Here is a 12,002-nt window from a genome sequence, read left to right as displayed (position 1 = left end):
AAACGGGCACTGCATTTTAAGCTACTGGCATTCGTGTGCGTGCTAGCCTGTGAAATGAATTTGCATTATACAATAGATTATTTGGATGAAAGTCTTCGTTGAGGTTTGTAATCAGGATAGTAGCATTATCATTGTCTTTAAATTCTTGTCCCCATATCATCAAATAACCCATCTTGTCTTTAATAAAAAAATAATGACTTGTACTGAGGTGAGTGTTTTGATTAATGCCTAATTGTTACAATTCTAAGTATAATAAATTAAAATGAAAATTAAATGTGAGAGACCATGCGATATTGATGAAACTTCTTATACTTGTATTTTTAATATCAATTTAAAGTAATTTCTCAAAAGTAGAGCAAATTCAAATGAAAATTTTAGAATTAACTGTAAGACATCATGCCTTCTGAATAATGAAACTTCTTATATTTGTATATTAATTTTAAAGCCAGATCTTAAACTATTGTTGGAGCAAATTATTAATATTTATTTTATTTAAATTAGATTTTAATATTTTTGTTCTAGTTTAAAAAGTTCTATCACATTGTTAAATTCATGGGTTAATTTTGTAACTTAGTTTTGATTTAGAGGGATAAAATATAGTTTTTCCTTTATTTTTAGTCTTTAAATATTTGAAGCAAGGTCTCTACCAAAGAGTCAATTTTAGATCGCCATTTAACTTAAAGAGGAATGCACAAGTGTTGCTTCTAAATGGACAAAGTTTGATCAAGTTTCTCAAATTTGTAGACAACTTCATTGGTATCTAGCATGGCTTGTAGTCAACATTACTCATTACCATATTCTTGTTTTCTTCTTTTGGGTTAAAATAACCTACCATGCATACCTTCTTGAAATGAACAGAGTTTGGCTAAATGTAATAATCATTTATGACTCTGTTAGCAGTGTTTGGAAACCTATTGGTCAATGTTTTCAACTAAAGAAATGTGAGAATAGTTTTGCTTTTTGACTAGAGCCATCAATTAGGGCCGAGCCTGTAGGGCCGGCCCTTTTAGGCCTGAAAAAATTAAGGCCCGGACTTCTATTTTAACTTTAAAAAAGTAAATCGAGCTACAAAGGGCTGGTCTTGGCCTTTTAGGCCCTTTTATTATTTTTTTAAAAAAATTATAATATAAAAAAATAAAAGATTAAATATATAACTCAAAGAAATGAATATATTAAATGCATTCATCCATCCCTCATTTATTTATTAAGATTTAGCTGATAATATTAGCTAAGTTTAATTTTTATTGGTATTCACTTTGATGTTGCTATTTGATATTAGACTTAAATGTTTTAGTTTTCTTTATTGTTGTGGTATAAATTGATTTAAATTTATTTTCTTAAACTTAATTTAATGAATAATAACTTTTTTTATGATTATAAATATATTTTTATAATTTTTAATTGAAAAAATAATTTTAAAAAAATAGGGCCAATGCCCTGAGGGCTACAGCTGGGCTTTATAAAATGGAACCTTAACATGCAATCGGGCTTATTAGGACCAGCCCGTTTAGGCCCTGACCCTTTAGAGCCGGGCTGGCCCTAATTGACAGCTCTAGTTTTGACTAAAATAATGACAGGTCGTAAAGTTTTTAAATATATTCGAAAATGAGTAATGATTGTAGATGTAAACTAGTTGGTCTACCCTTTGGTAACATAACTAAAAACGTGTTTGCTTTTTCATTTTAAAAAGATTTTTCCCGAAAGCTCCAATTTATTACTTCTCAATTTTTACCTTGAAATTTCCAATATATATATATATATATATGAGATCTGAAAAATGCTATCCAAACTACCTTTAGAAAATTCGGAAATTTCTTATTAGATTGGAATAATAAGATTAATCATATCTATCGAGAGGCCAACAGATGTGCCTATTAACTTATAAACTTGCATGTTGAACATTCCATTTGTTTCTTTTACTAACCTTTTTCATTTCAAGTATTCGATTGATTTGAACAAAGTTTACAATGTGCTTCGTTATTCTTGTAATTGTATGTTTTGCCATCGCTATTTTTTATTTCGTTCTATCGAAATTTACACAGGAAAAAAGTCCTACAAGTATCCCACTTCACTTGGCCTTTTGGATGCTCCTTTTTTGACCCACAAAGAAGAATCACTCCTGAGCCAAGATTTTGCCTGTCACTATCATTAGAGCCAAAAGACTAAAGCTGTTGTTAGTTATCAATATATCTCATGATCAACCATCAATTGGAGTGGAGGCTGAGCTCTTTCAGGGAATTGAAATGGCAGCCACAGCTTCTGCCACAGTGAGATACAGTCCTTTCTCCTCAAAAGAGTCCAATACTTTTGACTTGTGTAACTTCTCCATCACATTTCCAACCGGATTTGCCAGCACAAGCTGCATCACATTTATCAACCATAATAAAATCTTAGCTGGGAAAATTTGTTTGTTCATATATTCTTTGTACCTATGAGATATGTTATTATATTAACCACACCTGAATTGATCTTTTTTCCAGCATCTTTCTAAGTTCACGTAGTGTGTCAAGCCCACTTGTGTCTATGGCAGTCACAGCTGATAAAATGACATGGTTAGTCCAAATGACCCTGAAAAGTGAAACCTCTGCAAATAACATCTCCATATGGATCCCTTTATGGAAAATCTTCTAAAGTGAATAGATAAATAGACATATGAAAGTGAATTTGAATTTACTCACTCAATGAGTGTCTCACATGGCGTGATAATAACCATTTGATTTAATCAAATAGCTATCAAAGATTTTATCATATAATATTCAGAAAGCACCCAATCTTAATTTTTTGAAAGGAACAATGTATGTCAGGAGTGTTTTGATGGTAATGGTTGTTTTGAATTTTTGGAAGGAAATGTACCTTGGCAATTTTCAAGTGTTGAAAATTTAATGGTTGCTATTGAGATATTCATCAAGTGAGTCAATTAAGGCCACTCATTGAATCCAAATCTCATAAAAGTAAGCTTCCTTCTAATATATGGGTCCCACTGAAATAGTGTCTACCATTATTTATCTATCTCTTATCTTTTCTACCACCACTTTAGTTAAGTCAATCAGGATCCAAAGGCATAACCGCCTTGGTCCATTAAATATATACCTGTCATGTCCAAGATTAAGCAGTTCAATGTACTTTCTTTGTTTGCTTTCACACGCTCTTCCTCTTCTCGTACCCATCTGAGTATTCTGCAGCAGAACAAGTTCTTATCAGCTTACTAAACAGAAGTATATCCCCAATGCACAAAACTTTATGTTCTACAAACAGCCTTCCCTTACCTTTCTTGCAGGTAAGTTGAATTGGCGAAGTAAATGGGTGACTCAACAGCTAGAATGAGAAATGAAGGAATCCTTGAAGCTTCTTTGTATTGGTTTAGGTTATGGTATATCTGTGTTCCTGGTATGTTTCCCAAAACCAGAGTGTTTGGTCGAGACACGTGAAGTAGGATCTTGAAGATAGATATTCCCACCTGAACAATTTGCCACTCCAGTGAACATTTATCATCCACAAAGCATAATAAACTATTGGGTAAATATAACTCTTGGTTCCTGAACTTTTTTTTAATTATCGATTCAATCCATTTACTTTGACTCTGAATAAGTCAATCCTTATGGTTTTTTAACTTAAAACCACTCAGTTCTTATAATTTTTTAACTCGGTTTAACTTAATTCTTGTAATTCCTTAACTCAATAAACTACGAGAATTTAGTTGTAATGAGTCAAAATTCAAAAACTAAATCAATAATTGCAAGAAAAGCTCAAGGACTAAAGTTATATTACCTCTAAATTATTAATACATGTTTTAACTTCCGACAATGATTAGTTCAATTTAGAAGACTTACTGCTATACCAAGGCCAAGAGGTACTGATATGAAGACCACACCACAGAAGGAGCACAAACAAGCTAAGAAGTCAATCTTATCAACCTTCCACAGTTCATACGCAGCTTGAAAATCTATTAGTCCAATTACAGCAGAGACTATAATGGTTGCTAAGACAACATTTGGCGTGTAATAAAACAGTGGCATGAGAAAAAGAAGAGTCACTAGAACAGCTGAAGCCATGATTATGTTTGAAACTGTTGTCTGTGCTCCAGCATTGACATTAACAGCCGATCGAGAGAAAGATCCTGCGAGTTTATTTTTCATATCAGAAAGTAGATTTTCTCAAACTGTTCTGATGTTTTCAAGATAACTAGGGTGTATTTGGTTTCAGGTTCTGATGCTTTTAGGAGAATTGAAATCATTACCCGTTGTGACATAGCATGAAGAACAAGATCCAGCTATGTTCATAAGACCAATGGCCATCATTTCTTTGTTTCCATCCACTTGATAGTTCTTAAGTGTAGCAAATGTTCTTCCAACTGCTATTCCTTCCTGAAACAAAAGACAATATGTTCTAGTCTGTGTCTTTAATTCTTTATCAGAGAAACTTTCTAGGACATGAAAAGTTTCAGGGTACAAGACATTACAGTGAGAGACAATATTCCAGTAACAATCCCGGTTTTGATAGCAAGTGCTAAATATGGGCCATTGAAGTATAACATGTTTGATGATGGTGGATTGATTCCCTTTGGCAAGTGGCCAATCTGCCATAGGAGAAAAGGAAAATATCACAAGAGTTATTATGAAGATAACTTATAGCTGCATATCTTTTGTGTGCTAAAATTCCTTTGTAAATTTTGCTTTCTTACAATTGCGATTTCATGATCTTTATTTCTGAGACAGAACACCAAAAGTGTTGATAGAATAACTGACGTCAACGGGGCTGCTGCTGAAACCCAGAATAGTTTTGGTTTCTTCAAGCTCTGTTTCAAATGATTCAGAATTTCAAATTTTGACAAGCTAAATAATAATAATAAGACAAATAATTTGTGTATTGTATATATATATATATATATATATATAGAGAGAGAGAGAGAGAGAGAGTTACAATGTGTCTTGTTGTCAGCAGAAAGGTCAGGAAGCTGAGTCCTAGGGCAATGGTTTGCCATGACCACTGAACAAAATGCTCAGATACTTAAATGAACATTTTTCGTACATTACCATAGCAAATTAGCAATAAAAGATAACTTCTTTTAAAGTTGACTTTTTTCTGCACTTATTGAAGAAAGCTAGAGGATCTGAAAAAGGGAAATAAAAAGATCATTTGATTCTCCTGGAGGGGGGAAAAAAAAAACAGAATTTGATTCTCCAATATAATTCTAAAGCAAAACATATCTAAAATTCAGCTAACTTTTGGCACACAATTCCAGAGCATGATCATGATTTATTAAAGTTATCTTCACTCTTGAAAATTCAATGAATTTGAATTATAAATCTCTACTGCAGATAGTCAGAATCTGGTGTATGCTGGCATTGATGAAAAACAATATTTCGAAGTTCCAACATACTTCTTGTTGCTATTAAGGTTAACTAAATCAGAAGCATGAAGAATTATTTGATTTCTCAGTGAAGTTCTATATATACCTCGCTTCTGCTTTCGAACACAGAGGTCAATACAGGAACTATTTGCATCTGGTTTGTGAAGTGAACAATTCCAAGTATCCCTTTAAGCTGTTGAAGTGACACAATGATCGCTGCACCCGCCGTGAAACCAACCAGCGTTGCTTTTGAAAGGAAATCAATTATAAATCCTAATCTGCATATAGTTATCAGAAACAAACTTTAAGTGATTATAAGAATTGTTGAATTATGTTTAGGGAACTCAACATTTGGAACTTTATATTTGTCAACTGCATAGCATTTAAGTGAATAACTTACCTATAAGGGAAAAATTATACAAAACCCCCTGAATTTTAAAAATGTGCATATAACCCCTTTGACATTTAACATTTGACGAAGATTCCTCTTAAAGTTTCAAGTTTGTATAAATAACCCCTTTGTTGTTAATTTGTCTGTTATTTCATTAATGGAGCATAATATGTTATTGACAATATACCCCTTTTAAACTTTAATTTTCTTTTTTGTGCGAATAACCCCTCAAACTTTGTGTTATATGTAAATAACCCCTTGAACTTTATGTTATGTTCCAATAAACCCTTTGTGATTTTCTACTCTTTTGGTGAAATAATGAACAAATGGAGACTATCTGCACTAAATTGAAAGTTCAGACTCAGAGGGTTCCTCAAAGTTTACGAAGTTACATGTAATTTAGCCTTATTCAAACTATACATCTTAATTCTTATACTATATATATGTCTCCATTAATTAGTCTTCTTTAAGGAGTTGACGTTTTAAGCTTTCAATAGTTATGCTTTCTGTGATACCTAACTCCACTGCTGACATTCTTACATGTCTCACAAGTAACTTTAGAGTCATGACTATTAAGATTTCATGATGGGCACATAAGTGAGAAATCAAAAATTCTCTATATAAAATATAGTTATTGAGATCAACGAAGCATTTTATACTATTGATAATTTCTGAAAATATATATAAAAAAAAAAACAAGAAGAAGAAGAAGAAATTAGAGAAAGCAAAGATTTAATACCTCAATATACCCAAAGAAGCTTGGAACACACCAGCAAAGAAGGTGGCAGTAAGAGCCAATTTCAGATAGAGAATTGGATCTTGACTGTAAGAAACTGATTCGTTTAACATTGATCCCATAACCAAAGACGCAATTGAAACAGGACCAACACCAAGATGCCTAGAGCTTCCAAGCAAGGAATATATCAATGGAGGCACAAAGCTTGAATCTGCATGATATTCATAAACATGACTTCAGATGACAGATTCACCATATTTACAGAAACTCTTAACTCATTGCTATCTGGAAACAGAGGATACTAACATAGTCCAATTATGGGTGGCAAATTTGCAAGTTTCGCATAACTTATTCCCTACAGAGACCAAAAAGAAATGTCAAACATCATCTCAAAATCAACACAAGTTGAAAAGTTTTCACTTTGGTTTGCTGAAACAGAGCACTGTATAGTAAAAACAGGGGAAGCTGCATTAGCAGGTCGCGTGTGTCATGTTTCATGAAAAATGAGACATTCAACCATGAACACGATCAATAATAACGGATTTATAAAGATATTCGTAAAGTTTGAAGAATTTCTTGGGACCTGAGGAATGGCCAAGCTGGCAATGGTGAGGCCAGAGACGATATCAGAACGAAGGAAACTGAGATTGTACTCTGGCGCCCACTGGAGGATGGGGAAGAGATATTGAATACCCAGAAGAAACTTTCTGAACCAAGTTTGATTGTTGAATCTGAAGAACGGATCATCAGGGAAGAATATCTCGGAGATCCTGTGGTTTAGTTTTTGAAGTGTGGTTTGGTGGGGAGGCAGGCGAACAGAGTGAATTTGCAATGGTGGAGGCAGAGGAACGTGGGTGTGGATTCTGAACGAGGTTTCATGGCAATCAAAATGATCCACTCGGTTAGAGTTCAATCCCATTTTGTTGTGAAAAAAAAGTTAAGTCTAATTCTGAAGAAGAAAGAGAGCAGAGAACTTGGAATTTATAGAGAGGGAAGAAGATGACAGGCAACTTTCATGTGGAGGTTACAGGTAGTTGTCGTTAACGGCATGTAGCGGCACTTTGATCACACTAACATAGTTATGTTCATGAATCATTGAATTTATTAATAATGAGATTTTTACAATACATATAATCATAAACAAAAAATTTTTGGGCCATTAGCATGTAAACTTCATCGTAAATAAGAGGTTGCAAGTTTGATCCACTTGTAACTCAGGTTATTCGGATCTGGATCCTCTCAGCAGCGTCTCCCTCAACGTCCTAAATACCATCCCTTCGATAAATATTCAATATCCCATATTTTGTCACATTATCTCATATAAAATAATTTTATTTCATTTTCTATTTTCAAAACTTATTCTAAATATTTTTATTTAAATTTTTAATTAAATTTTTGTTAAATAAATCAGGACAGAGTTTAAATAAGTTAGACTGTAAGTACTTGTTTAGAATCTAACCTATTTTGTAGATTTTTTTAAAACAGGTTTTTATTAAATAAGTCAAATTAAAATTTAAATAAACCAGACTATAAATCCCTTGATAAAAATATAAAAAAAATTTTTAGAATAAGTTTTGAAAACAAAAATGAAATAAAAAATAAAATTATTTTATATGAGATAATGTGACAAAATATGAAATATTGGATATTTATTGAAGGAATGTTGAGGGAGACACTGCTAAGAGGATCAGGATCCTAGGTCATTCATGTTTGCTTCTCTAAATATAAAAAAAAATATTGTTTATCATTACTAATGAAGTAAAAAAAATGACATTTTTTTCTAATTCTATTTATAAATTATTTTTAATATATATCACCAGAGTAGAGAAAAAATTTAAAATTCAGTAACTAATAAAAAATTTAATAATTTTTTTATTTTATCTTTATTAAATAGACATACTTTAATAATATATTTTATCTCATCAATATTTAATGGAAGTGGGAAAACTTACTATATAAAATTATTAATATGACTTATAAATAAAACAAAAAAATTTCCTCCACTCTTGGAAGGTTTGAATTTTGCAAATAAAAATAATAACGGAGAGAATTGCTTCCTATTTAGGCCCATAATTTTCAATTTAGATTAAGTAATACTGCATAGTTCCGTCTGATTGCAAATCAAAACAAATTTGTTCCATCAATAAAAGTTGTTTCAATTAATAAAAATATAATGTATACTCTCTCTGATCCAAAATATAAGATATTTATTTTATATAATTTTTGTTCAAATTATAAGCAATTTAGTATTTGTAAATTTTTTTATTTTAACCATTATATTTATTAATATGGATTCTTGTATGTTTATTGTGAAATTATGACATTCTTCTCGCTCATCATAAATTGAAAGTTGAAACTAAGATTAAAAATAAAAAATAATAGTTCACCAGAAGAAGAAAAAATAATATATATTTTTTTAAGAATGATAATTTTATTAGTATATAATTATTGTTAATGACTATTTATATTTTGGATCAAAAGCTATTTTATCATAAGAAAAATGACAGTTAGGTTTCAGAGAAATAAATTAATGATAGTTAAATACTTAATAAAATATTTTATAAAATAAATTATAAATATCAATTCAAACAATTACAAATAAAAACTTCTATTACAATCTAAAAATTATATTTAATATTTAAATATTTATTTACAATGAAAACTTTTGAGAAATAATTTAAATTGATATTTTTAACTTATTTTTAAAAAAAATTGTCAAAAATTTAATTGATATTAATTTAATATTTTAAAACCTAACTATCATTGTTTCTTTGCTTTCGATGCGTTGGCCAAAATAATAATAATAATAATAACATGCTTTAGATCATTATAAGCGCTTATTGAATGCAATGCCTACTCCATCTTTAGTAATCTCCAAAAAAAGCAAAAGTACTCAACCATGCTATTATCACGTGGACAAAAGTAATATAAGGTTGTAACTTGTACAAAATAAAAAAAAAAACTGGGAAAAAATTAGTGAAGGATCCTTGAAGAAATTTTATACTCTATTCATTTAAAAATATAAAATATTTTTAATCAAATCTCACCCTTTAATAAAGTAATTACTTTTTTTTTAAATTAATTCTATATTTTTATATTTATTTTTATTTAATAGAGTGTTTTATCATAAAATAAATATAAAATAATTTATTTAATAGTGATACTTTTGCAAGAAAAAAAGTAATGATTATACCTTAAAAAACTAAAAATATCTTACTTTTTTAATATCCAAACTATTAAAAAATGCCTTATATTTTTTAATGGAGGGAGTATTAATTAAGAACCTTAAAATTCTGATATTACACTGCATTTCTTGGTACTTATCTAAAAATAAAATTTTAAGAAAAAAGACCTAATTTGAGAGAGCTGGACTTATTTAGGCAGGCCCGAACAAATCCAAACTTATGAAAAATCCTATATATCTAAGTCTTACCCTAATACCATCAGCTTCAAACTTTTTCAAGCCTGCCAAAATTGCCATTTCCCTTATTTTTAATAAAAAATTTTATTTTATTTTAAAATTAATTATTTTATTATTACAAAAAATATAAAATATACTTTTTAGAATAAAAAATTTGTGGCTCTTAAAATTTAAAAAACAACATTAAAATATCTATTAAATATTATTTTAAGCTATTTTATAGATTAAAAATAATTAAAACATAACAGTACTAAAATTTTTAATTTTTTAAAAAACATCTATCATAATATATTCAAATATATATGATCTTTCAGTATAAAATAAGTTAAAAATGAGATAATGATTAATATTTAATATATTTTAAAAAAACTAATTTTTATATGTTTAATTTTTTTTAAGTCTATTCGAACCAAACATAAAAAATATATAAATTTTTCAAGCCCAACTCTATGAAGTTGACTGGACTTATTATATGCTTTTCATAGAGATGTCATATATATTATTATGAATTATAAATTATGAATTTCCCATTTTTTGGCCAAAAACATATATAATTATGAATTAGCCCAACAATTATACATCATGAAAGGTAAATCCGTCCTTGCATTGTAATTAGTTTTGTCCCCCTTTGCGCTTATTTTTAATTAATTCATCTAAATTTTGTCGAGCTTGGGGAAAAAAAAAGGCTAAACTTGGAGAGCAAGGCTTGAAGAGAAAGGAAAAATAATCATTTGGGTCTTATAATTTTAACTCAGTTATAACTCAATTCTTAAACTTTAATTTATTATAACTTAATCTCTAAACTTTAACTCACTGTAACTTAGTCCTTACATCTTCAACCATTTAAAATATTAATTTCTATATTATAAAAATAAAATTAAAAAGATTTAATTCTTATAATCTTTATCAAATTAAATTTTTTAGCAATTTAAAATTAATGCCTAAATGTCCACTTAATTTTAATTTATATAATTTTATTTTTAAGATATAGGGACTAATATTTTAAATGGTAAAAATTATAAGAACTAAGTTGCAATAAATTAAAGTTTAAGAATTGAGTTACAACTGAGTCAAAACTTTAAAAACTAAAAATTTATAATAATTTAAAGTTTAAAAATTGAGTTACAAATAAATTAAAAGTACAGGATCAAATAATTAATTTTTCTAAAAAAATGACAAATTGGGCTAAAAGTTTGGACATATTTTTTTTTTGGGACTATGCTTTTCCTTCACTGTGCTTAAAATTTATATTTTATTATAAATTTAAACTATTCAAATTAAATTTTAACGATACAAATTAATATATATTTTTAAAAATTATTAAATCAAAATTATCTAATCTAATTTAATATTAGAATGTCAGTGAAGAAAAGGCAACTCTTAAAATTCAGCCAACTAAAAGGGGTTGATATACCCATCTAGTTCGTGTTTAGCTTGCTTTAATTTTTTTTTTAATTTAAAGGGTGTGAATTTTCTAGCTAATTATTGAATTAGTCTTTTACCAATTAAATCAGTCAAAATGTAATTGGCAAATAAGTATTTATTTGTTTTCGTCATTCTATCGTCTCTGTTCATATATGTGTGTGTATATATATATTATATTATATTATATTACTCTTTCTTCTTCAAACCAAACATTTGTTGATTATCATTCACAGTTTTTTTTTTTTGGTTAACCATTGTTTATATATATATATATATATATATAATTTCTTTCCATTTTGTTGTAATAACCAATTTAATCTCCCCGTTGCATGCGTGCATGGGTTGCAATATATAGTTGAGCTGGAGGTTTCAGCTGCCAACTGATTAACGTACCACCAGCCATTGCTAAATTCCTTGCCATCATTAATGGACTCCACTTATACTTGACTAAGGTTTGCGTGATATTGTATTGAGACTTTTTTTTTTTTTTTTTGGTTACTAATGGTTGTGGTGAGTTGCATCCCTTTAATGATATTGTAGATGTTAGACTTTTGTATCATAGGCATTAGAATTTATCTATTAAGCATGACGATCCATAGAAACTCTAATACTTCTGCAAACTTTTTAGCTAGATTATTTCATAGATTATTACATGTTAATTTTTATTCCTTTGATCGAC

The 12,002-nt window shown here is 29.1% G+C and overlaps 1 protein-coding gene across 2 annotated transcripts; it reads right to left on the bottom strand.

Annotated features, from left to right (window-relative positions):
- Positions 1 to 1,887: 1,887 nt before the first annotated feature.
- On the bottom strand, positions 1,888 to 7,443 carry LOC129288613 (probable sulfate transporter 3.4). 2 transcript variants are annotated; one of them, XM_054925279.1, is made up of 13 exons: positions 7,061 to 7,441; positions 6,784 to 6,832; positions 6,481 to 6,688; positions 5,457 to 5,628; positions 4,921 to 4,986; positions 4,682 to 4,795; positions 4,460 to 4,576; positions 4,238 to 4,364; positions 3,831 to 4,117; positions 3,267 to 3,457; positions 3,091 to 3,176; positions 2,460 to 2,536; positions 1,888 to 2,359 (listed from the first exon to the last, which is right to left on the bottom strand). In XM_054925279.1, the coding sequence occupies exons 1-13, from the start codon at positions 7,394 to 7,396 to the stop codon at positions 2,231 to 2,233; spliced, it is 1,959 nt and encodes a 652-aa protein (XP_054781254.1). In that variant the 5' UTR covers positions 7,397 to 7,441; the 3' UTR covers positions 1,888 to 2,230. The 2 variants fall into 2 exon arrangements, 1 of the variants encoding a protein (XP_054781254.1); XR_008588037.1 differs by having other exon boundaries at positions 2,287 to 2,359; positions 2,460 to 2,568; positions 7,061 to 7,443.
- Between the last annotated feature and the right edge of the window lie 4,559 nt (positions 7,444 to 12,002).

This window comes from Prosopis cineraria, unplaced genomic scaffold (assembly GCF_029017545.1).
Source record: "Prosopis cineraria cultivar Desert tree isolate PC_DT_omini unplaced genomic scaffold, ASM2901754v1 PC12, whole genome shotgun sequence".
Lineage (NCBI taxonomy): Eukaryota > Viridiplantae > Streptophyta > Magnoliopsida > Fabales > Fabaceae > Prosopis > Prosopis cineraria.
Note: the sequence above shows the minus strand (reverse complement) of the source record. Positions and strands in the feature narration are given on the sequence as shown.

Bases quoted from the DNA above. Each gene is read 5' to 3' on its own strand.
- LOC129288613 (XM_054925279.1), bottom strand. From the start codon at position 7,396: ATGGGATTGAACTCTAACCGAGTGGATCATTTTGATTGCCATGAAACC. The intron at 6,689-6,783 runs GTTAGTATCCTC...AATATCATGCAG, and splicing joins GCCACCCATAATTGGACTAT to ATTCAAGCTTTGTGCCTCCA. The intron at 5,629-6,480 runs GTATTAAATCTT...AACTATATGCAG, and splicing joins GCTTCTTTGGGTATATTGAG to ATTAGGATTTATAATTGATT.